At 39.9% G+C, this 27366-nt stretch overlaps 1 protein-coding gene across 1 annotated transcript in view; it reads right to left on the bottom strand.

Annotated features, from left to right (window-relative positions):
• The window catches only part of CASR (calcium sensing receptor), a 79942-nt gene that overhangs the window by 7807 nt on the left and 44769 nt on the right, over positions 1-27366 (bottom strand). Inside the window, 2 exon segments of the mRNA XM_020985933.2 lie at positions 1230-1353; positions 22107-22337. Coding sequence (XP_020841592.1) covers positions 1230-1353; positions 22107-22337 — 355 coding nt within the window.

Genomic DNA, 27366 nt, shown 5'->3' with positions numbered 1-27366 from the left:
ATTCACCCCCTCGGGGTAAGGGCTCAAATGAGCCAAGTGATTCAGTACTTTGAGGTATGAAAGTGACTGGATTTCTAGGGAAGGATATGAAAATGATCTCTATTCTCTATTCACTCTAGGGTTGATCTGTCAGCTTAACCTAGCCAAAGGTGGGGAAATAGGGATGGGCCCACATGGGAACACTGGTTTAGAACTAGAAAACTAAATAGTCTTGGTGGAAGTAACCATGGAGCGAAAAGTGAAGGACTGGAAGAAATGTGTGCTCAGGTCACGTAGCCACAAGCCAGGGGTAGTCAGTCTAATACCTCTTCTCTCCCACACTTTCCTTCAAAGCCTCTCAAACATTTCTCCATTTGCTGTAACTGATGGTTCCCCATATGGATGGGGTTGTGCTGGCTGGTAGAGCACCTGTGTTTTCTTGGTGTTAATTGTTAGGCCAAAATTCACACAAGCAGCAGAGAATTGATCCATACTTTGTTGCATCTCAGCTTCAGAGGTTTCACTGAATGCATAATCATCTGCAAACAAAAAAATCATGCACTAACTCTCCCTCTACTTTAGTCTCGCTTGTAGCCATTTCAAGTTGAATAACTTACCATCACTGTAGTAGCTGACCTTGATGCCATTTTCATCCTCATCGAAGGTGTCTGAAAATAGCATGCTAAAAAGCATGGGAGTAAACACATAGCCATGCATCACTCCATTGTGACTGGGAAAGCATGCAAGCATTATCCATTATCCAGAACCCATGTAAGCATGCCATCATGAAACTTGACACATATATTAAGTGGTTAAGAAATGCATTTTTATTCATTTACTCATTCATATGTGCAGTAGTCACTTAACATGTATTTGGTGATTCAATGAATCAGAGTACTATTCTGTTCCACCAAAGAGGCAGCAGGTATAGTACGTGGAGAACAGGCTGACCTTGGAGTCAAGAAGACCTGGGTGCAACAAAGACCTGCTTCTGATAACATGCTAGTTGTGTGACTATGGATAAGTCACAACTTTTGAGTGACCCCAGACAATTCTCTAAGGTTGTAAATCGCTGAGGTGGACAGATGGAGAGTGTTTACACATCACAAGAGTTCTTAGTTGATGAAATAAAAACTGAAACAATTCCACCCTGGTAATGGGCTTCATTTACTCTTGCTGGCCCCCAAGGCAATCCCTAGAGCGCTTTCATTCAAACCTTTAATCACGTAGGACAACATTCTTTCTGTTACCTGTTTCATCACTGTACTCGCCATCTGGACATTCCACACATTCAAAGCAACAGGTGGGCTCCCCTTCAATGATCCCTTTCCTGGTTCCTGCCAGACAGTCTCTGCTGCAGTTGGAAAATGGCACCTTATGGATGAAAAGAAACAAAATGAATTGCATTAGGCCAGGAAGGGGTTTGGTGCTGATTTAACTAAAAACAATTTTTTTCTGATGTATATTGGAGATTTTATTTCAAAATTTTTAATTTTTCAATGAATAATCTATTTCTTTCCTGACCATATTCTTCCCATCCCCCCATTACACACACACACACACACACACACACACACACACACACACACATTCACATACATACACATACACACAAACACATATTTCTTTGGTGCTGATTTTAAGAGTACACAGGATGACAGAGAATTGGTCTGGGAGTGGGGGTTGCACAGTGGCAGCACACACCAAAATATGATCAAGAAACCCACCTCACTTTGTGTCATTCCATAAATAGCTTTTTTGGTATTGTGCTGCTCTTGTAATAATTTTTGTTCAGTCATTTTAGTTGGGTCTGATTCTTCATGACCCTTTTTGGGAAAATTTTCTTAGCAAAGATACCTTAGTGGTTTGCCATTTCTTTTTCCAGCTTATTTTACAGATGAGGAAACTTAGGCAAAAAGGGTTAAGTGATTTGGCCAGGATCACACAGCTAACGAAGTATCTGAGGCTGGATTTGAACTCAGATCTTCCTGATTCTGACTGGTGCTCCAGGCCTGGTGCTCTATTCGTTGTGCCACTTAGCTGACCTTATAATAATTACAGCTAACATTTATGTAGCACTTTAAGGTTTGTAAAGAGCTTCACATAAATATTATCTTATTTGATCTTCATAATACTCCTGTGTGATTTATATTGCTATCACCCCCCTTTTATAGATGAGGAAACAGACTGAGAGAGGTTAAGTGATTTGCCCAGTTGTTGAAATACTCACTTCATCCTCCACTTTCTCCCCCCTCTCTCTCCCCCCTCAATTCTAGGTTGGTCTTGTGTGGTGACCTTGTCATTGTTTCAAGGTTTTATTTGTAACTTTATTGAAGAGTTAGTCTCTTCCTCTGAGTTAGTGTCTTGAGTGTTTCTGACTCTATAAAAGCTTATTTCCTGAAGCGGAACTTTGTATTAGGGGCAGCTTTCTGTACTTCTCGGATTTAGTGGCCATGTATGGTCCTGTTCTTCACTAGCTGGGGTTCTGCTATTCATTTCTCTAAGTACTGAGTGCTGTATTCTTAGAGGATCTCAGGGGCATTTCAGACCAGGGAGCTATAATCTTTTACTGGGCCCAAAGTGGCTGGCTCTTGGACTTGGTCTGAGCACTGCTGTCTTGGTCTGAGTTCTGTAGGCTCTCAACCTCAGTCTGGGTTTGAGCAATACCACTACAAGCTTGCCTCTGGTTAGGGTTCCAGTAGATGGCAATGTCCCTGCCCCCTGTCAACTAACTAGGAGACTCTATAGGTTCTGAGTAAGAGATCTGTAGGCTCACCAATGGTCCATAGCCTTTGCCCTGGTTACGCAGCTGTAGACTCATCCCAGGTCTGAGGGCTGAATCCAAGAGCTTGCTCTGGGATCAGGGTGACAGAGTGATAAGCTCACTACTGGTCTATAATCCCTGCCCTGGTTATTCAGTTGAAAGCCCCAGCCTCATTCTATGTTGACTTGGGGATGACAGGTCAAAATAACAAAGCTGACAACTTGTTCCTTATCCTTTCCCCTGCCTCATACACAGCCACAGACCCATGCTTAGTCCCCTTGTTGAAAGACTTTGCACAGACCTCTCAGACTTAACCTCCTTGCTAGTGCCTATAAGGCTTCTGTCTGTCTCTTGTTCTGAATGGGTTTTGAAAAATTATCCACTGTGGTTTCTTCTTGTATTTTCTCTTCAGTCCTCAATCTAGGGCAGCTAGGTGATGCAATGGATAGAGTGTCATGCCTGGAGTCAGGAAGACCTGACTTCAAATCCAGCCTCTGATACTTACTAGCTGTATGACCCTGGGTAAGTTGCTCAACCCTGTTTGACTCAGTTTCCTCATCTGTAAAAAAAAAACTGAAGGAAATGGCAAACCACTCTAGTATCTTTGCCAAAAATACCACCAAAGGGATCATGAACAGACAGATGTGATTGAAAATGACTAAACAACACAACTCAATCTGGTACCCTTTCTCAGTCTTTGTTGGGGGGAATACTGGACTTTCCTGCTTTCTCTTGTTCACAGCTATCTTTACCAGTCTCCTAAAGTTAGCTTTTCCTCCTGTCCACATGATGACTTAGGCCAACGCTGTTACCATGGCATAGTGTATGAACACTGGACTAGGAGTCAGAAGGCAGAGTTAAGGTCCCAGAGTTGCTACTGAGTAGTTGTGTGATCTGGTTTAGACCTAAAAGGGACCATAGAGGTCATTTAATCTACCATTGATTTTACAAATGAGTAAGGCAAAGGTCAATGACACAATAAGTAGTAGAGCCATGATTCAGAACATCTTTTGTTTACAAATCTAGTGCTATTCACATCTCTGGACATTAGGCTCCTTATTTATAAAATGAAATGGGAGGATATTGATAGATGCTCTTTAGGCTAATTGTGCAGCCAATTCTGCTCAATGATTTCAAAGGTACTTGCAGCTAAAAAAAATACATGATTTTACAAGCACATTGGATCAATGAAATGCTACATATACAATATGTTTGGATTCAAGAAAGGCTTTTGAAAAAATCTCACATGATTGCCTTATGGACAAGATGGAGAAATATGGGCTGAATGATAAAAAGGAGCTGGTTGAATATGTCTTCCAAATATTGCTGATAAAAAGGTTGGCCTGGAGGGAAACTTATAAAGGTATACTTCAGAGCCCTGCCTTCAGTCTTGTTCTGTTTGAACTTTTTATCCATTGAACAAGGGCACAGAAGGCATTCTTATCAAATTTGTTAAAATGCAAAATTGGAAGAGATAGCTAAAAGATGGAAGATGAAATCAAGATAACAAGCCCTGGAAAGTTAGAATGATGGGCTCAGTCTGAAAAGATAGGAATGAATCACAATAAATGCAAAGTTCTGTATTTGGGTCAACAAAAATAAATTTCACAAGCATGGGATGGAGAACACGTGGCTTAACAGCCACTCTCATCAAAAAGGCTGGGGAATTTGGGCTGATACAGATGCAATGAGTCAATGGTTTGATTGAAATGGCTGCTGAGAAAACTCACATAATTTTATGCTACATCAGTAGAAAAATGATTTCCAGAATGAGGGAAGTCTTAGCATCTTCTATTCTGTCCTGGTCTAGCCAATTAATAATAATCATTTTATCCTCAACAACAGAAGCAACTGATATCTGTATAGTGTTTTTAAAGTTTATAGATGCTATTCATACTTCATTTCATTTGAATCGCATAATGATCCTGTAAAATAGGTGCTATAGATATTATCTCCATTTTACAGAGGAAAAAACTGAGTCTCAGACAGGTTAAATGACTTGCTAATGGTCGCATAGTTAGTAAACATAAGAGGCACTAAGAGTACTTCATTCATTGTTGTCCAGTCATTCAGTTGTGTCTAACTCTTCATGACTCCATGGATTTTTATCCATGAGATTTTCTTGGTAAAGATACTGGATTGGTTTCCCATTTCCTTCTCCAGTGTGTCACAATTTTACATATTAAGAACAAAAGCAAATAGGGGTTAAGTTACTTGCCCAGGGTCACACAGCTAGGAAGTGTCTGAGGCCACATTTAAACTCAGATCTTCCTAACTCCAGGGTGGTACTTTATCCACTGCATCACCTAGCTGCCCTTCATTTGGGTTTGTGCACTACTAATTAGGAAAGACATTGACAAGCTGGAGTAGGCAAGAAGAGCACAACTAGACTTGTAAGAGGTCCCCAAATCATGCTATTTGAGAAACAGTTGAAAGAATTGGGAATATTTAGCATAGAAAAGAGAAGGCTAGGGAATAATAAGTTTCATATAGTGGAAGGCCTACAATCTGGAGAGGGATTAGACTTATTCTGTGTGGTTTTAGAAGGCAGAAGAGTAGAAGTGACAGAGTTAAATTCAAGGTTAGGGAGAACATTCTAACAATTAGAGCTGTCTGACAATGAAATGAGTTTCCTTTTAAAGTAGCTCTCTGTCACTAGAGATGTGCAAGCGGAGAGGTGACCGATCAATCATCAAGCATCTACTAGGCATCTACTATGTTCCAAGCACAACACCTACACTGCATCAATTCATAGAGGTCTCCTCAGTTTCCTTGGAAATTAGCTCTTTCCTCATTTCTTACAACACAATAGTATTCTGTTACATGAGTATATCATAACTTGTTCAGCCATTCCCCAACTGATGAGCATCCCCTTTAGTTTCCAGGTCTTCACCACTACAAAAAACCTGCTATAAATATCTTTGTACATATAGGATCTTTTCTTCTTTCTCTGATTTCTTTGGGAGCATAGGTCTACTCACGGTATCTCTGGGTCAGAAGGCAGATACAAGTTTAGTGACATTGGGCACATATTCCAAATTGCTTTGCATCATGCATCCAGGTTCTCAAAGGCTAGGTCAGTGTAATATAAACTATGTCAGGACATTATGAAGCTATAAAGCCTTCAGCTACATGCCAGGTGATGATCTGTGTTTGTCAAGCAAAGCCTAGCCTAAACAACTGGAAAGGGGCTTATTATCAGGAATCTGGTCTCTAGTTGATGACTTTTGTCAGCCGTAGCAATTCATGAAACCTATGGTCTGTATCGGTGGAAAGAGATCCCACGTTGATGAAATCATAGACCATTGAAGTATTAGGGAGGCAATGTGATTCAATGCAAAATATGCTGAATTTGGAGTCAGAGGACCTTGGCTCAATGCTTGCCTCTAATTATTGTGCGATCTTTGGCAAGTCACATAACCCCTCTGGGCCTCAGTTTCTTCCTTTGTAAAATCAGGAGATTGGACTAGATTATCAATGAAAATCTCTTCCAGTGTTGACTCTAGGATTTTTTAAAGAGAACTTTCAGACATACTGCCTGTGTACATTTTGGACTCACATTTTGTTGTAGTTCAGTCATTTTTTCAGTCATGTCCAATTCTTTTCTTTTTTTTTTTTTAGGCAGTTGGGATTAAGTGACTTGCCCAGGGTCACACAGCTAGTAAGTGTCAAGTGTTTGGTCTGAGGTCAGATTTGAATTCAAGTCCTCCTGACTCCAGGGCTGGTGCTGTATCCACTGCACCACTTAGCTGCCCCAGTCATGTCCAATTCTGTGACACCATTTGGGGTTTTCTTGGCAACAATGCTGGAGTGGTTTGCCATTTCCTTCTTTGACTCATTTTATAGATGAGGAATTGAGGCCAATAGGATGAAGTGACTTGCCCAAAGTCATATAGCTAGTATGAGTCTGAGGCTGGATTTGAACTCAGGAGTCTTCCTAACTCCAGGCTTTTTACTCTATCCATTGTGTCTCCTAGCCACAACTTAAGTATACTTTTTCTTCTGACTATGTTTAGAAGACTGATTCCTATTTCCCAAGTCTACCTGACATAGGTCAGCTGCTTTCTGAACAAGAGTCTTATTTCTTTGGAAATATCACCACAAACTATGTCCCAGAAAACTATGCATACCTATTGACCGCTAATACCACTACAAGGTCTATACCATATAGAGATCATGTATAAAAATACTGATACTAGCTCTTTTTGTAGTGTCAAAAACCAGGAAACTAAATGAGTGCCCATCAATTGGGGAATGGCTAAACCAATAATAGCATACCCATGTAATGGAATACTATAATGCCATAAGAAATGATAAAGAAGATGGTTTCAGAAAACCTGGGAAGATTTGTATGAACTGATTCAGAGTGGAGTAAGCAGAATCAGGAAAACAATTTATACTATAACAACAACACTGTAAGAGCAAACAACACTGAACACTTAGAACTCTGATCAACACAATGACCAACCATGATTCTGGAGGACCAACGAAGAAAGGTGATGGACTTAAGATGCAGAATAAAACATACATTTTTGGACCTGGTCAATGTGGGAATTTATTTTGTTGGACTATATATATTTGTTTTGCTTGACTATGCATATTTGTTACAAGGATTTTTTCTTTTTCCTTTTTTCCAATTGGGTGCAGGGAGGGAGAGGAAATAAATGCTTATTAATGAAAAAACGGTAAAAATATGTCAGGCTTATGCAAAGCACAACTTTTCTTCCCACTTAGGCAATCTGCATTCTGTTTCCTAGTCAGTCTCTTGTCCTTTAATATCTCCTAGAAAGTATTTCCACATTCCCACCACTGCTGATGGTCCCCAGAGTACCACAAATCTCTTTAAATAAGAACTGCACTCCAGACATGAGGATTTTGTTAAAAAAAAATACTGAGCACACACACTATTGGAAAAATTTTTATTACAAACATTGTGTGTTACTATTTTAAAAAATTGTTTAGTATTTTATTTTTCCCCAATTAAATGTAAAAACACTTTTAACATTCATTTTTAAAACTTTGAGTTCCAAATTCTCTCCCTTTCTTCCTCCCAACCCCTTCATTGAGAAGGCAAGCAATTCGATATAGGTTACATATGTGTAGTCATGCATCTGTGTATTACTGTTAAAAGAGATTGCTCAGAAAAAAGGACAGGTGGGAATCCTCTCTACAGCTGTAGAGTTTTATATCTAACACTCACGAGACTCAATAGGTGATAATCCACACTACATCAACATTATAGCATCAAAGAATTTTAGCACTGGGAAGGACCTTAGGGATGATTCTCCATTCTACCATCACATGATTTGTGACCTGAAGAAGTAAAATGCTTACAGACAAGAATTTGAGGAAATGGAGAGTTATAAATTTTATCCAAGGTTGTTATCACAGAATGAACTCATTCAACCCTCAAGCACAACATACTCACTTTGTGCCTCAGCTGGGCAATGATCCCTGAACGTGAGGCATTTTAATGGTAGAACAGCTCTCATGAATTTAAGCATCAAACTTATCCTATGGTAGCTCCAGGATGACATAACTGCCTGGGTATTTTGACCACACATCTGTCACACCAATCAACTTTCAATTACCTTAGACATTAACTCCTTACCTAGCTCTCCCATCTCACCTAAATAGCTTGTAACATACTGTATTCTTTACTAAAGCATCATGAACAATGGGGTGTGAAGACAATGGTACATCCAGGTTATCAACCATTGTGAACTCCTTCTGTGTGCATTTCCTTAGGACCCATAGAAGTGAGACATGCAAAGTTTAGTTGCAGGTACCTTAACACTGTCAGTATTTGTAAGAAAACTGGCTTTGCTGGATCTGAGATCCTATCAAGGTAGAAATTCCATGAACAGATTGCAACCCTTTCACATCTTTTCATTCCTTGCATTTTTGTCCATGTCTTTCCATAAATCCTCCAAAGAGGCTCTTTCATGAAGAAATTACCAATGGAAAACTAGGAAAGGGAAAGCAAACAAACTGGACAAACTTTCAAAAAAATCTTTCTTGCCTATTTCTAGAAATAATTCCATTGGTTTTTTTCCCACTTGTGAAAATAAGCAGAACAAAAAAACCTCTTTTACCTCATACAGATTTTTGAAGTCTTTCTGGTCTGCTATCATCATGGCCACAGGTTACACAAATACCGGATTCATGGTGGTGTATGGGCCCAGGAAGATTCTGCCATCTTGGAGATGGTTCAGCTTCCTTGGTCTTGAGACTATTGTTGAAGCTGGTGTTGACTAACCATTTGGTTCAGGATGCATTATTAAATCTCTATCACTGGACTTGCCCTTGAAAACATAACTGCTAGTTCTCTTACCACACTTTGTTCAATAATCAATAGACCTCCTTTGTTGCTGAAGGAACTAAACTATATCCAAATGGACAATTTCCCTAGACAAAAAGCTTTCAAAAGACATAAGAATATTACAGCTATATGAAAAATTTCTCCTTTAAGAGGGGCATACTAGAGTTGGTAGAGCTGGTTTCATTGTTAGTAAGCATTTATTAAGCATCTGTTATGTGTCAGACATTGTGTTAACCATTGGAGATGCAAAGAAAGGCAAAAAACAGTTCCTTCTCTCAAAGAGCTCCTATTCTAATGAGGGGTGGGGTGAGAGAGACAATATACAAACAACTATGTACAAATACAATACGTAGAGTCTAAATGGATGGTAACTGTGCCTCAAAAGGCAACCAAAATCATCCTTTCATGGGAGTTTTAATTATTCAGCTTCTAATGTTTATGATGAATATAAACAAAAAGATGTGCACATACATTTGTTTTAGAGGTTGATAAAGTAGAGCAATTCTAGGAAGAACCTGATAAGATCCTCATAATGAAGTCAACAAGTGTCATGATACTAGGGAACTTCATAGTAAAAGTAAACATAGGAAGATGGCCAAAAAAAGTTGGAAAATTTGAAATCAGAATTAAGCAATGAAAGGCCAAAAACTTCTGTATACCGTTTGTCCTTTCTTCAAGAAGAAAATTGGAAGAAACTATGCAGGGGCAGGTAGGTGGTACAGTGGATAGAGCACTGGCCCTGAAGCCGGGAGCACCTGAGTTCAAATACAACCTCAGACCAAACTTTGACACTTACTAGCTGTGTGACCCTGGGCAAGTCACTTAACCCCAATTGCCTAAAATAAATAAATAACAATAATAATAATAAATAATAAAAATAAATAAACTATGCAGCAAGTATCAAACAATGTAAAAAAAATTACATTGATTGTAGTTTAACAGATGTTAAGGAACTGGTTCCTGGTGTAATAAGTCATTTCAGATTCTTCTGTCTGTATGTTGTTAGATCTTTGGCTGGTAAGAGTGAAGCTTAAAATCAATACCAAATTTGAGGAAAGGGTAAAGATGAAAAGAAGACATTTTGTACCATTTTGTCTGCAACCTATTCAAAGAAGCTGTTGATTTGAGAAAATGGGAAATGGACAGAAACAGAGAGACATTGATGCTGATGATGACCAATTTTTAAAACGGTTTAATTAAAGTAATAGTCACTCCTAGGAGTTGGCCAAAAGAGTCCATAAATCACCTTGACCAGCAAACAATTGGTCTCTTTGTCAAGTTGACAGACCTGGCAGCCAAGAGAAATACTGTTTTAGTTTACGAGCCCACTTGTGAAACATGGTTGAGGAAGATGACAATATTATGCAATGTTATCACCTCACAAAACAGCAAAATGCAGTTGGGAAGAAAACAAGCCTGAAGAAAGTTTGTTAGAACTTAGCCTGTCTGGAGGACTTTCAGAGGAAGCTGGAAGGATGAAACATGAATAAGAAATGGAACAGACCTGTGATGTTTCTACTACTTTAGAGGCCCACATACTACGTGAGAAGGTTGTAATGGCCCTTCAAGAAGATGACGTGGGGGAGTACAACTGACCCAATCAAATACTTACTTAAAAATATGTGGGAAAGTGAGAAAAGCACTGATTTGGAGGCAAAGAACCTGGATTCAAATCCTGCCACAGCTACTTAATACTGTGTATCCCTAAGGCAAGTGTCTCATTCTCCTTAGGCCTTCATCTGACTTCATCTGTAAAGTGAGAGGGTTGAACTAGATGGCCTCTAAGTGTGAGAAGGGGCATAAAATAAATAAATATAATTATAGCTAGCATTTATAAATGCACTTTAAGGTTTGCAAAGTGCTTTACAAATGTTAATTTTATCCTCAAAACAATCTTAGGAAGTAGGTGCTATTATAATTACCATTTTACAGATGAAGAAACTGAGGCAGAAAGAGGTTAAGTAACTTGTTCAGAGTTACACATAATATGCATTTGAGACAGGATTTGAACTCAGATCTTCTTGACTCCAAGTCCAATGCTCTATCCATTGTACCACTTCGATGATCAGAGGAGTATCCGATAGTTAGTACATAACATTTCTGTGTATTTGCTGTTGTTGATGAGTTGTTCCAGTTGTGTCATTTGGGGTCTTCTTGGCAAAGATAGTGGAGTGGTTTGCCATTTCTTTCTCCAGCACATCTTACAAATGAGGACCTGAGAAATGGGGTGGAGTGACTGGCCCAGGGTCACACAGCTAGTAAGTGTTTGAGTCCAGATTTGAACTCAAGAAGATGAGTCTTCCTGACTCCAGGCTCGGTGCTCTATCTACTGTGCTACCTAGCTGCCCAACTGACTTATACAGCAAGGTATTAAAAAAATAAAAACAAACCTGAACAAGAAAGAAGGTGAGAAGGAGCATCCTGCAATAGGCTGTCAGCCCTATGAAGGCCCCCGGGGATAATGGTAACATTGGACTGTGTATCTTCTAAAGTCTCTTCCTGTTCTAAGCCAGGACAATATGCTTTACAACATTCAACCAGAGGGTCTAAGTCAGGTTAAACGAAAATTTCTAGATTTGAATTTTCTGTTAAGGTTGGAAGGTCAGCATGGAAGGTAGTGCTGGGTTGTCATCTGACATCATTCAGAGGATCTTAAGGTCAGAAGGGGCCTCAGAGGGCAGCTAGGTCAACTCATCCCTGAAGAGGAGTCACATTGACAGCATTCTTGACCACTGGTCACCCACTCTCTGCTTGTGATGGGTAAGCTACCACCTCCCAAGGCAGAGCACTGTACTTTTCCAAGGCTTTCATTATCAGCAAGTTTCTGCTTATATCTAGCAGAAATCTCCCTCCCACACACTGTTTTTGATTCTGCAAACAAATATAAACCTTCTTCCCCCATCCAGGCCTGCAAATATTTGAACATAGCAAAACTTCGTCCCCGGAGAAGTAAGCCTCCTCCAGTCTAAACCCCTTATTTGTTGTGATCTCCAGGCCTGATCACCCTTCCAGATGTTATCAATCACCCTTGGAGGTAGTGACATAATTCCCCCTGATTTTGTGCTTTTCTAAATGGAAAACTTTTCATCTCTGTTTCTGAAGGAAAGCACGCCTGCTCTCTCCCTTCTATTGCCCAGGTGGTGGTGTGCAAGAAGACCCATTTGGTAGAGGGGAGGGAGGGGGAACAGATACCCTTCCCTACACAAAGCAGGCCTAGGTTCCTATTAGCTTTGCTGTGAAAAACCAAACCTGAAAAAGGCTTGCTGTCTCCCCCACCTTGTAAACTCCATCATAACAGATGTTTTATTCTTTGTACTCACGTTCTCATTGTCTAGCACAGTGCCTAGAACATAGTAGGCACTTAATACACATTTAATGATTGACTGTTTGATTTGTAAAGAGATAGAATAGAATTGAGAACTGAGGCAGCATGGTATGGAGGGCAGACCACTGGACCTGCAGTCTGGTAGACCTAGGCTCTGAAATCTGACACTTATAGTAGTTGGATGTCAGTTTCCTCACCTTTAAAATAGAGGCAACAATACCTGTACTACCTATTTCTTAGATTTGCTACCAGGAAAGTGTTTTATAATCCATAAAAGTATTAAATGTCTCACCTTCTCAAAAAAACCCTTTTCCCAGTCCTTAATCTTGGTGTTTTGAGACTATTCTCCATTCATTACATCTATATCTTGTTTAGGAGCACCTAGGTGGTGCAGTAGATAGAGCACTGGGTCAAGAAGACTCCTCTTCATGAGTTCAAATCCAGTCTCAGAATCCTACTAGCTATGTGACCCTGGGCAAGTCACTTCACCCTGTTTGCCTCAGGTTCTCATCTGTAAAAATGAGCTGGAGAAGCAAATGGCAAACCATTCCAGTATCTCAACCAAGAAAACCTCAAATGGGTCATGAAGAGCCACTTGCAAATAGTTTTTTGCCTGTTGTCTCCCCAATTAAACAGTGAGCTTTTTGAGGGCAGAATCTATTTTTAAAACTCGGGGGCTTTCTTTATCTCCAGCACTTAGCATTATGCCTGGTACATAGTAGGTGCTTAATAAATGCTTATGGACTGACTTTTTTGTTTTTAGAAGATCTGGGAGTTCAAATGGACTAAGTTCACTTTCTTATTCCTAGAATCTACTCCTCTCTTAATGCAACCCATTAACCCATACTGACTTTTTTTGGCTACCAAAGCCCACATCTATGTCAGTTCACACTGATCTTTCAATCCACTGAAAACCTCAGCTCTTTTTCAGACAAACTGCTATCTGACCTACTTACAATACAGTTAATGACTGTGAACAGTATCTCAGGGCTAGAAGCATCCTTGGATGAATCAACAAGCATTGATTAAGTGCCTACTATGTGTCAAGCATTTTGCTAGGATGGTGCTGGAAATAAACATAAAGCAAATAAAACAATCTCTGCTCTCAAAGAGGTCTTATTCTTTTGTTTTTACCAATCCAGCAATCATTTTTTAAGTGCCTACTCCATGCAAGGTACCGTGCTGTGTAATAAGAATTGGAAGATAAAGTAAACATCAGTCTCTTTCCTTAAGGGCCTCATATTCTTTTGAGGGGATATGCCATGTAAATACATATTCATGATGATTTGAGAAGGAGAGAGCATTAACAATGAGAGGGATAAGAAAAGACTTCCTGTGGAATATGACACATGAGTGGAGCCTTGAAGGAAGCTAGGGATTTTAATGGCACTTACATCACCACCCTTTTTAATTATCGCTATGTGTTCTCTGTCATTAAATATTAGCTTTTAAGCTCTTGCAAATTTTATAGGTTCTACAATAAATGGTGGATAGGTTTTTACATGGACAGTTTTAGATTAAAGCCTATTTAAATGTATATGAAAATCCAGATTTATTAAAGAACAGGGATGATTATTTACTTTGCATAGTAGAGAATTTACATTTTAATAGGGGAATTTTAACCATTGGAATACACCTAGTCAGAAGAAGAAGCCCAACATTCCCTGGAGCTCAAAAATTCATTCAAGACAGCTTTTAGTGTTAATACCAAACAATCATATTTTCAGCAAGAATGAGGTAGGTCTGGGCTGGAACTCTTTATGCAGGGCCCCTTCTGTGACTTGCAATAGTGTTTATCTAGTTGAATGTGTTCATTTTACAAAAGGGAAAATGAGACTGGGATAGGATATGTGACTTGCCTAAGCTCGCACAAATAGTAAGAGACAATGCTGGAATTTGAATGCAGGTCCTCTTGAATTCAGATTAACTACACTAAGTCGCCCCTTCATTTTATAGATACAGACAGAGAAGCTCAGGGAAAGGATGCAACCTACCCGAGATCACATAATAAGTCATTGGCAGAGCCAGTATTAAAACTCAGGTCCCTAGACTCTCAGGTTGGAGATCTTTCAAGGAAATATATCGACATGATAAAGGTATCACTGGTATTTCTAGAAATGGCTAGCCCAGGGGAACCTGTGACCTCGAGGCCATGTGAGGCATTCTAGATCTTCAAGTGCTGCCCTTTGACTGAATCCAAACTAGTCAAAGGGCTGCACTTGAGGACCTAGAGGGACACTTGTGGCCTCGAGGTCACAGGTTCCCCAGCCCTGTGAGTCTAGACACTAGGCTATTGTATAGATGAAGCTGCCTTCTGAGAGCAGTTACGTGTGGAGCTTAATTTCCCTGCACCAGACAAAATGGACTTAGTGGGTGCCAGTGAAGAAGACGTGTACTGGTCTCCTTGTATTCTTTACATTTGAAGGAATATTTCTACCTGTGGTTTGCATATTACTCATTTGGTCTTGTAGTTAGCTTAAGATGAAGATGGCTTTGTTCTTCTCCCTTGAAATACCAAGCCCAAAGGACAGCAGGTCTGGAGGCTGAAGCAGCCCAAGATTCTTGCTTGTTGCCTATTCCCCAAACATTAACGAACCAAAAGTGTGAGCAGCCATTCCATTTTGTTGAAACTTCATTTGTTTGTCAACACAGCATTGAGGGATGTGTCACCCATGCTGGAGATGGTTTTCAGTATTCACATTTTTCTGTGTGCCATGAAAAAGGCCAACTCAATTAAATTCAAGAGGTATTTGGTCAACACTTATTACATATATCATGAGAACATGTTGACTAGGAATTTAGCCTCCTGAAATCATGTACCATATATTAATCTTACGTGAGTATTATCAGAGTCATAAGTAGGTTAAGATAGCAAGGAACTGGAAAATTCAGAGGGTGCAAAAATTTAACGCGTGAGTTCCTTTGGCAGAGCAGAAAGAAGTGAAGAGAACTAACTATCAGCTGAAAATCAAAAAAGGTGAGAGAGTGAGGTGCTGGCCCACTCACTCCCTCTGTCCCACAAAGAAATTCCCAGCCAGTCCTTCCTATCACTTCCTCAAGGCTTTTCCTTCCATGAGGACTAGCCTTTCTCTCTACTGCCCACCCATTGCAAGCAGAGACATTTCCCTCCCAGCAAAGGTAAGTAATGCTTCCTTCTGCTTCAGTATTTTGTGGGGAAATTCACTGAGACCTTTCTGTTAGAGGAAAAAGGGGCATGGGATAGCAAATCCTATGAGTTGGGCCAGATTACTTCCAAACACCCTTTTAACTCGGAGATTTTATCTCTTGAGCCACTATCATGACTAATATTTCTTCCTATTCAATTGAATTTATCTCAGTTACTTAATTTCTTTTCACATCATGATATATAAAAGTTAATTTCGGGGTACCTTTGTGTTGCTAAGCCCCTGATGTCAAAACTGCTAGTTATGGCTCTGAGTAGAGCATCTCTCTACCAGGTGAGAAGGGCTTGTTTCCTATGTTGATCAAAGCTGTGAATCCTGGTTGCTGACAATGACTCAAGTGAAACTGCCCTTCATCTGAGAAAAAGCTTGTGTCTAAAATTCCAGATGCATTTGAAAAATATATCTGAAAATAACTTGAAGTTTTCTGCTAGTTATGGCTGTTTGTTACTTAGACAAGCTGTATCATTTTCCTAGGCCTGGGTTTCTTCATCTGGAAAATGACGGATTGGACTTGATGTAAACTAAGAAACCAGGCATGATCTGCTCTACTCAGGTAGCAAATTAATGGAGAAGTTAGCATCTGAACTAAGCTCTGTACCTCCACAATCACCTAGTAGCAAGTTGTGTGCTTAGATCGGTTCAGTTTTTCAGTGTGTCTAACTCTTTTGTACCCCATTTGGGGTTTTCTTGGCAAAGATACTGGAGTACTTTGCCTTTTCCTTCTCCAGCTCATTTAACAGATGAGGAAACCAAGGCAAGCACGTTTAAGTGACCTGCCTAGGGTCACACAGCTAGTAAGTGTCTGAGAGCAGATTCGAACTCAGAAAACAGGAGTCTTCCTGGCTTCAGGCTCAGCACTCTATTCACTGCACCACCTAGCTGCCTTAGCCTATAGAACATTTGAAGTGATAGTCTCTTAAGGATTTTTCTGAATGAATACTAGCACAGAAGAAATTTCTACTGCTTTTTCAATCTCTAGGACTTGAAGAGAGGACTACGTTTGCCATGAATGTTGGAAAACACGATATTTTTGTCAGCGTGGGACTGAATACCTATGTGATATATATTTTTTTCTTTTCTTTTTTTTTTTTTTGGCTAGGCAAGGAGGTTAAGTGACTTGCCTAGGGTCACACAGCTAGTAAGTGTCATGTGTCTGAGGCTGGATTTGAACTCTGGTCCTCCTGAATCCAGGACCAGTGCTCTATCCACTGCGCCACCTAGCTGCCCCCTATACCTATGTGATATATAAGAATAATTTTTTTATGTAGAGAAATGTGGTCTTTTGTTATTCCTGATGCTAACAGGAGAAAAATATGCTAATGGATATGTTGTAAAAAAAGATACTGTATTGCTGAAAGGACCTCAGTTCTGTTCTTGGCTGTGCCATTTACTAACTATGAACTTGTTTAAATCACCTCATTTCTTTGTGCCTCAGTCCACCATCTATAAAATGGGAATAGTAATGCTTGTACTAAGGTCAGCTAGGTGATGCAGTGGTTAGAGCACTGGGCTTGGAATTAGGAACACCTGAGGTCAAATCTAGCCTCAGATATTTACTAGCTGTGTGACCCTGGGCAAGTCAACCCCTATTTGCCTCAGTTCCTCAGCTATAGAATGGGGACACATTGGAGAAGGAAATGGCAAATCACTCTAGCAAGAAAGAAAACCCCACAGACAAGTCCATGGGGTCACGAAGAGTTAGACATGATGGAAAAACTGAATATCGATGCTTGTACTGCCCACCAACACAGTTGTTGTAAGGAAAATACCTTGTAAGCTATAATGTGCTGCAGAAAAGTGAGCCATTATTTTGAATCGTTCTCAGGTTACACTGTGCTTTTTATTATCAAGATACATGATTGCCCTAATCTATTTTTACCTAGAAAGCTAATGACTGATATCGACGGGCATGATCTAAGAATAAATTATAAGCTTGTTCTTTGTTTTTTGTTTTGAGACGGGGTCTCCCTGGGTCACGCAGGTTGGAAGTACACCAGCCACTCACCGGCCTGATCCTATTACTGACCAATACAGAAACTTGAACCTGCTCTGTTTATGGCCTGAGCTGGTTCACCCCTCCCTAGGCAGCCTGGTGGCCCCCTGCTCCCAGAGGCTCATCACCCTGGGGGACTTACTACAGAAGCTTGATTGATTTTAGCTATTGTATCCCAGAACTCCTGAGCTCAAGCAATACAGCCTGCAAACAACCCCCTCCCCACACCCCCTCCCCAGAAGGGATTATTGGAATGTGCCATGTGGCTAACAAATGAATTCTAAATTAGCCAGTTTATTCTCCACTATAGGTCAGGAAGGGCAGCTAGGTGGCATAGTGAGTAGAGTGGATAGAGAGCCTGAATTCAAGGAGACTCATCTTCTTGAGTTCAAATCTGGCCTCAGACACTTACTAGCGAGGTAACCTTGGGCAAGTCATTTAACCCTGATTGCCTCAATTTCCTCATCAGTTAAATGAGCTGGAGAAGGAAATGGCAAACCAGTTCAGTATCTTTAACAACAAAACCCCAAATGGGGTCATGAAGAATCAAACATGACCGGACAATGACAATACACCAGGAAAAGGAAATGCCTTTCTAGTATAATACAAATAGAGAAACTTTACCAGATGAGCAGTACAAAAAGATATCAAATTCTTATTCTGGAAAAAGGTAAGAGTAAATATAAAAATTTCTTTCAGTTTCAATATGGGTTATTAACAGAACAGTATGGTGACAAATAATAGAGAATATTGTTGAATATTTAAACCTAGAGCTTCTATAGAGGTAAAAAGATGTCATAGAAAAAGTACTAGCCTTAGAATCAGAAGACCTGGGTTCAAGTCCTTGTTCTGATACTTATTAAATTTTGTCACCCTGCAGAAACCAATTTGCTGATGTGAGCCTCAGTTTCCTGATTTGTAAAAAGTGAGGCAAGTGGTTTGTAAACTTTAAATATGGACTGACCCTGTGATTTCTTTGGTATAGATAGGGTAAGGAAACTCTCTCTATCAATGTGGAGTGGTACCTTCTCTACAACTCAAAGAGTCAGCTAGTTGATATAGGGATCAATGTGATGAGCTTGGAGTAAAAAGACCTGAGTCCAAATCCAGCCTCAGACTAGATATGGAACCCTGAATAAGTCACTAAACTTCTGTATGTCTCAGTTTCCTTAACTGTAAAATGGGGATAGCAATAGTACCTAACTCCCAGGTTTGTTAGGATCAAATAAAATAGTATTTATAAGTGCTTGGCACAGTGCAATGTTTCTTTCCTTCCTTCCCTTCCTTCTTTCCTCCCTCCTTTCCTTCCTTCCGAGGTTCACACGACCATATGTGGCTAAGGCAAGATTTGAACTCAAAACTTCCTGATTTTGAGGCCAGCTCTCTGCTATGTTATCTCTCCAGCTTTAAATGGGAGTTATTATTGTTCAGATGGAAACCAACATCAATAAATGAAGGTGCAAATGAAAAAAAATTAAGGGAAACATAAGTTGTATATATCTGAGCACACTGGAGTTTAACAACATCAAGTAAAATCACATAACTAGACTTGGACATGCATCTTCCTTTGTATCTATAGCTCTGCTGTTCCTTTTAATTTTTTTTAATTCTTCTTTCTTTAGTCTTTCCTCTTTCCTCACCAAATTTCATCAATGAGAGGCTCCTCCTAGCAGTTCTGTTTCCAAATCTGTGACCCACAAAGGTGGGAGGCACTGAGCTAAACTGCTAACTCTTCAAGTGTGTCTCTTGGTCTATTCTGGTCCATTTTTTTGTGCTGAGAAAGCTGGACACAGACCACTTCCTGTCTGTAATCTACAGTTAACTAGAAAACGTTATCAGTGGATCTGGACATATTGGTTAGTCAGGACATTATCTTGATATTTTGCAAATAGGAATGATTAGAACCTTGCTAGCTGGCCCAATACAAGCACTGGGGTCTGAGGATGCGGATGTTCTACCAAATCCTCAGATGGAGAACATTCCAGGCGTGGGCACCAGCCATTTCATTTATTATATCCCCTAAAACTAAGAATTCATGGTACCTTTGAAAAAGTAATAAAATTATGCTCAGGAGGCTGAATTCATGAGGAGTTATTAAATAACTCTGTTTCTTGTGCTCACCTCCTTACTCAACTCCTTCCTTCTCCCCATTGCATTCTGAGAATGGAAAATGCCATGCCACTGTAGCCTCAACAGACCTATGTGTCTCTAAGCTTCCTGTTTGCCTGGATCCTGACTTGCCAGGCAGATAAATAGGAAATAAAATTACCCTTTTTGATGACTGAGACTAAATGAGGAGAGGAAATCCAACTTCTTTCCCTTTTAGCTCCTTTTGGATGAATTTAAAAGAAGAGTAGGCAGAGGCCATGACTCTGGGAGAAGTGATTTTAAGCATTTTTATACTAAAATGGCCCATCAATTCAGGCAAATGGCCAGACTAGTTATGTGTAGGCACAGCTGGAAATAGGTAATACTGACAACAAATGCAAAAAGAGCTCTGGATAAACTGCAGTGTCAATAATGGATCAGGTGAATTTTATAGAAAGTTGGTTATATCAGCAACAATGGAGTGAATGGGTACCCTGGAGGCTTAAAAGAGTGAATGTCCCTCTCTAAATAGCTCCCTTACTATCAGAAGGCCTTAGGGCCCAGAGAAGAATAGATAATCTTATCTGTGGTTCTGTGGCCTTTGCCTTCCCAATGTAAAAAATTCCTTCAAATGTAGGAAAAAGGCAGTGGATTCTGGGCCTCTGGGATTTCTCTTCATATGCTAAACCACAACCTTCCCAGAGAGCCCGGCAAGTGAAGGAAGATCAGTGATCAAAGCAAATTGAACTCTGGGAGGCCATACAATAAACCGGGGCGGGGGGGGGGGGGGGGGGAAGACATAGCAAGTGTGTATTCTATAAATATTTACTGATGTCCTCATACCCTGTGCTAAGGCCAGAGAGAAGATACAAAGATAAATAGGACCCTGTCCTTGCAAACACAAGGAGTTTGTGATAAGAATGGCCTATTACAGTCCAGTAACTGGGATTAGATAAAGAGAACACACAGAGTAATGTTGGTATAATGTTTGCTAAATCGGCGAGGAAGGGGTGGTGTGGGTTTCGGAGAGAAGTTATCAGAGTATTGTGACTACACTGCAGAAGCAGCTGGCTGGGCGGGATTTCTTTATGATGCCATTATCTACCTTGAAAGAATAGCATCCCCAGGTCTCATTAGTCATAATGAGAGACTATGACTTTTATGACTTTTTTTTTTAGTCATAACAGAGCTAAAGGAAGAAATGTAGGCTCATCCATTCCTCCCCTACCTGACTCTCCCAACCCAATTAATAGAAAAAAAGACAGAGGTAAAAGTAGTAGGGAATGGAGACCTATCTCTGTCTCAGGCTTTTTACCTATAAAATTTTGTTGACGTTGTTAGTCATTTCAGAACGTTTGTGACCCCACTTGGGGTTTTTTTGGTAAAGACACTGGAGTGGTTTGCCATTTTCTTCTCGACCTTATTTTACCAGTGAGGAGACTGAGGCAAACCAGGTTAAGTGGCTAGCTAAGTGTCTGAGGCCAGATTTGCATTCACAAAGAGGAGTCTTCCTGACTTCAGGCCAGCACTCTACCCACTGCACCACCAACTACCTCTACCTGTAAAACAGGAGAAGCTGTCTACTTCACATAATTATAATATGGAGTGCACTTATAAATATTATTATCATTAGAAAATTTCATCAGAAATGCAATTGGGAAAAAAAGAAATTTAGTGCCTCCCCTCCTCTCTTCCATACCCTACTTTACCTTCAGAGGATGACTAGAAAAGATCTAGAGACACACAAAAAGAGAGATAAAATACTGAGATTGGATGAGTCTCTTCCTTTTCTCCCTCCCTCCCTCTCCCCACCCCAGAATATTATTACAGAATTTGTTCAGTGGTTTGGAATTGCCTAAGTCAGGAATGGGGATAAGGGGAGGATAAAAGAAAAGGGATAATAATGAGAACAGAGGCAGGTATAGCTGTTATTTTTATAAGCTGGGATATTTGGGCTGAGGGCTTTCTTTTTTTTTATCTTCAATAAGTTTTTTATTGGTATCTTCTGTTTTTACATTGAGGGTTTTCTTAATAATAATCTAGAATATCTATCACAGAGGATTGCTTTCAGGACCAAATAAAATAATATTTGCAAAGCACTTTGCAAACTTCAAAGTATTTTTAAAATGTCAGCTATTAGCATTATTTATACTTCTGGGAGATTCCATAACTCTGGGTAAAATGCTTCAAACTTCAAGAATGATCTAGTGGGACTCCTGGAAAAGTAGAATTCTCTTTCATCTCCCTTTTCCATGTGAGCTTTATTCTTGTGAAGGATTGTTATGATTCCATTGCAGCTAAATTTTTGCTGGCAAAGAATCTATCTAGTTGGACAGTGCTAGGCATTTGTTTTTGAGCTAACATTTCCCCAAAGTAATCATCTATCTTGCCCACGTGTTATTTGCTATTGTCAGTAGACCACTCATGGCTTTCTTATATTCAGTACATACCTCCCTGGAGAATCCACTCCACAGAATTTTCTCCTCATTGATGAAGAGCCGTTCACCTTTCTTGGCATAAACGTTGTAATGCCCAACCTCCTTAAAGACGATGGAACCATCCTCTGGGGAGAGGTGCCAGTTGATGATTGAATAGTTGCCCACCAGGTCCCCAAACTCATCAAAATCCACCTGCTCACCCATATTATTGGTGAAGTTTAAGTGCCGCAGGTGTTTCAAAACCTAAAGAAGAGCAGAGAAAGACATCTTGAGTATAAGTGCCTGTCTGGCCATTCCAAAGAGGGGCTTCCTTTGGTAAACCCTTGGGATTTGGAGTTGGGGAGTCACCTTTTCAAGGTCATAAGAGGAAATCGATCTCCGCTCCTGTGAGCCACTAGTTTTGTCTAACCTTAAGATTCTGCCATCACTGGCATGATGAAGAAAGCAACATGATTTTTTCTGCTCTCAGTCCCATCAAGAAATGCATACTGGAGGAGGGGATCAGAAGTTGTAGTTGGTGCTACTGTTGACATCTTTTTGAGAAGCAGTGTGGTACAGTGGAAAGAGTGTTGGATTTGGAGTGTGAAGTCTTCAAATCTAATCCAGCAATATAACTACTAGGTCTATATACAAAAGAGATCAAAGAAAGAGGAAAAGAACCCATACATACAAAAATATTTATCAGAGCCCTTTTTGGGATGACAAAGAGCTGAAAACCAAGTGCCTATTAATTGAGGAATGACCAAACAAGTTCTGGTAGATGAATGTGATGGAATACTATGGTGCTGTAAGAAATGAGGAAGGGGATGGTTTCAGAAAAACTTGGAAAGACTCTATGAACTATATTGGAATGAAGTGTGTGGAACTAGGAGAAGAATTTATATAATAACACCGATCTTGAAATAAATGAACAACTTCGAAATACTGAAGAACTCTTACCAACAAAATGATCAACCATGATTTCAGAAGACCGATGATGAAGCGTGCTACCTATCTCCCAATAGAGAGAGGATGACATAAATGTGCAGAATGAGACATGCTTTTCAATGTGACCAACACAATTTAATTTGACTATGCATATTTTAATTAGGGTTTCCTACCTTCTACCCAGGGGGTAGTAGGGAAGAGGGAAAGAAAATGAATGCTTACTATTTTTTTTTAATTATAAAATGAATACATTGGACTGGATGATGTCTTGGGTCCTTTCATCTCTAAATCCTATGATTCTGTGGTCAAGGCACGGCAGTGGACACAACAATAATTTATCTTACTTTAGTCAATGACCAGCATTTGCTTATTAGTTGTTCATTACACATCTGATATAGTACTAGGGATTATAGAGACACTTAAGAAAGAGTTACAGCATGGTGCAGGAGGAAAGAGCCCTGGACTTTGAATCAGAAAATCTGGGTTTGAAAGTCCTGCCTCCACACTTAACCTCTCTGAGGCACCATGTCATGTGGACTTCCTTCTGGGTTCTTGTTTCACCACTGACCTTGGTTTTACAAGCCTCCCTTCTCTTTCCCCGTGTGCTTTCCAAATCCTTTCCTTCTGCATCCCCCCAACCTCACATCCCCAACCTGCTCCTGCTGGAAGGTGAATTGGGTGGGGGAAAATGAACCAGCAGGAAGAGAGCTCCTTCCTCTGGCTCGTTGGGGGGGAAATGATCCCAGGATTACTAGACTGGTAAACCAGGGGAATGCTGTTAAGTGACAGTTTGCCTAGATTTTAGCAAAGCACTGAACAAAATCCATCTTGCAATCCTTGGGTAAAAGGATACATGTGGGCTATACTATTATGTGTTGTTAGGTGAGTAGGTAACAGTTTGATATCAACTTAGAAGATCTTTAGCAATCAATCAACACTTATTAAGCATGTATCCTAGGTCAGGCACAGTGCTAAGTCCTGGGGATATAAATGGAGACAAAAGATAGTCCCAGCCCTTTTGGAGATCATAATGGAGGAGATAACATGCAAATAAATATATAAACAAAAGCTATATACATGACAAATAGGAAATAATTAAATATAGGGAAGGCATTAGAATCCAGAGGGATTGGGATAGGCTTCCTGTAAAAGATGTGGTTTAATGGAGAACCCCAGGAACTTGACCTTGCCCTACCCTGTTTAAAATTTTTATCAATGACTTAAATGAAGGTATAGAAGACGTATTTATCAACTTTTCATATGACATATAACTGGGAGAGATAGCTAACGTATTGAATATGAAACAATCATGAGAGGGTAGAACATTGAGTTGAATCTAATAAGATGAAATGCATCAGAGCTCAATGGGAAGTCTTAACCTTGGGTTCAAAAACTCTTCAAGATGGGTGTAGCAAAGCTGGATAGTTGTACAGAAAAAAAATATCGGGGTTTTAGTGCATTGTAAGCTGAGTGTGAGTCAACAGCATGGCGTGTCAGTCAAAAACCAAAAAAGCTAATGCAATCTCAGGCTGCATTTAGGAGAGACCTACTGTGCAAAGTGAGGGAAGCGCTATTCTCACTGCTGTCTGCCTTGGCCAGACCCTATGTGGAGCAGTATGTTCAGTTCTGGGTACCATACTTTCAGAAGATTATTCATATGCTGGAGAGCATTAATTAGAAGGTGACTGGGATAGTAAAGTGCTTTGAGATATTCCACAAAAAAGATAGGTTGGAGGAATGGAGAATATTCAGCCTGTAGAAAAGATAGTGAGGAAGAGGAGGAGAAGGGATGGAGATGGTAGTTGCCTCATATCTCCACCTAGCATAAAGTTGGTGCTTAGGAAATCTTGTTGATCGACTAATTCAAGAACCGCCTCAAGAATATGGGGTTATGGATATGGGGTTACATTCCATCCATGTGGACCTAAAGGGCAGAATCAAAAACAAGCAGAAGTTGCCAAAAGAGCAGCTTTTAGGTAAACATAAGAAAAAAACTAACTTTCTAACAGAGATATCTCAAAGTGAAATGTGCTGCATCAGGAAGTAAGAGTAGGAGTAGGAGTTAGGAGTAGGAGTAATAGGATTAGTAATAGTAGTAGTAGTAGTAGTAGTAGTAGTAGTAGTAGTAGTGTAGTGGTGGTGGTGATAACAATAATATTAACAATAACAATAATAATGATGATGATAAAAATACTAAAACAACTGATATTTATATAGTACTTTAAAGCTTACAAACTACTTTCCATACATGATCTCATTAGAACCTCACAATAGCCTTGTGAAGTAGGTACTATAGGCATTATCATACCCATTTTGTAGCTGAACAAATTGAGCTTTAGAAAACTGCCCATAAGCTAGGAAGGAGTAGTGGTAGGATCTGAACCCATATCTTCCTGATTCCAAGTCTAGCACTCCATCCACATACATCTAGAATGGATTCTCCTTAGCAGAGTTCTTTAAGCAAAGGCTGGATGGCCATTTGCCAGGGATGGTATAGGATGGGTTCTTGTATCCACATATGCCCTTTATTACTACAGAAATCACATAACAAGTAATATATTGAGGATTAATAGCAGGAATGACCTTACCTAAAAGCTCCTTATGATCTGAGCAGTTAGGTGATGCAGTGTGTAGAATGTTAGACTTGGGAGTCAAGAAGGCCTGAGTTCAAATCCTGCTTCAGACAGCTACTAGCTGTGTGACCCTAGACAAGTCACTTGGCTTCTGTCTGCCTCAGTTTCCTCAACTTTAAAATGGGGATAATAATAGGATCTACCTTACAGGATTGTTGTGACAATGAGTAAGATAGTCAGTTAATAAGCATTTATTGGGTTTAATGTCGCCAAGTACTATGCTAAGCTCTGGGGATAAAAGAAGAGGCAAAAGACAATCCTTGCCCTGGAGGAAGTCACAATCTACCAAGTGAGATAATTAATCAATCAATTAATCAAAAAATTTATTAAGTGCCTACTATGTGCCAAGCAATATGCTAAGCTCTGGGTATACAAGAAGAGACAAAAGACAGCCTTTACTCTCAAGGAGTTTATAATCTAATTCGAGAAACAACATGTAAACAAATAGATACAAGACAAGCTAAATACAGGATAAATAGGAAATAATTAACCAAGAGAAAGCTCTGGAATTAAGAGTGGTAGGGGAAGGCTTCCTTTACAAACCTTAAAGTTCAGTATAAAAGCTAGCTATTTTTATTATTACCTGGAATGCTACAGTAATAACTTACATTTATAGAATGCTTCAAGTTTATTAAAGCCCTTTATCTTATTTGATCTTCAAAACAACCATGTGAGGTAGACATCACAAGCATTATGTAGATGAGGAAACTGAGGCCCAGAGGACTAAATGCCTTTCTTAAGAATATATAGGTTGGGGGCAGCTAGGTGGCACAGTGGATAGAACACCGACCCTGGATTCAGGAGGACCTGAGTTCAAATGCAGCCTCAGGCACATAACACTTACTAGCTGTGTGACCCTGGTTAAGTCACTTAACCCTCCACTGCCTAGCCAAAAAAAAAAAAAAGAATATATAGGTAACAAGGATCAGAGACGGGATTTGAACCCAGGTCCTCTGACTCCAGGGACTGTGTTCTTTATACTAACAATTTAGGATGGAGGTCACATAATGGATACAAAATATGATTGTTGGGATCCCGTTTAAATCTGTAAGCAAACAAATTTAGTTATTGACGTTGGGAAGAAAATGAGAGGTATTTCCTGGTGAGACCAGGTCAGGTAGCCCAGTTTGTTATGGCACAAGGTGAAAGTCATGGGTTTGATCATCATGTGGGCTAGTTCCACACAGGGAAAGGGAGATACATACAGCTGTTCTATAGCCATAGCTTATACACTATTGAACTGTGAGCACTGAGTAGTCCGCCTAAGTTCTGGTCCCGACTTTGCTACCAACTTGCTATGTGACATTGAACAAGTCCCCTTGCTTCTCTGGGCCTTAGCCTTATTATCCATAGAAGGAAAAATGTTAGTGATCTCTAAGATCTTTTTCATTTCAGGCTTTTGAAAAGTCTACGAGCTGAGGGGGAGAACACGCTGGATTCAACTCAATTCAAGACATGTTTATTGAGTATTATATGCGAGGTGCAGTATGAGGCACTTGATACAAAGACAAAAAAGAAAATGTAAAATCCCTATCCTCAAGGAGCTTACAGTTGTGTGTGTGTGTGTGTGTGTGTGCTGGCCTGTGAGTTGTGTCTGATGTACCATGTACATAGATACGAGTATGTAACCTGGGTAGAAGCAGTCTTTGTTACCGTCTCCTGCCAAAGAGAAACAGCAGAGGAGGAAGCCTGCAGGCAATGCCCAGTTACAG

The sequence above is a fragment of the Phascolarctos cinereus genome, unplaced genomic scaffold, assembly GCF_003287225.1.
Source record: "Phascolarctos cinereus isolate Bilbo 61053 unplaced genomic scaffold, phaCin_HiC Scaffold_726;HRSCAF=1367, whole genome shotgun sequence".
NCBI lineage: Eukaryota > Metazoa > Chordata > Mammalia > Diprotodontia > Phascolarctidae > Phascolarctos > Phascolarctos cinereus.
The sequence above is the reverse complement of the archived record's forward strand: the minus strand, read 5'-3'. Positions and strand labels throughout refer to the sequence as shown.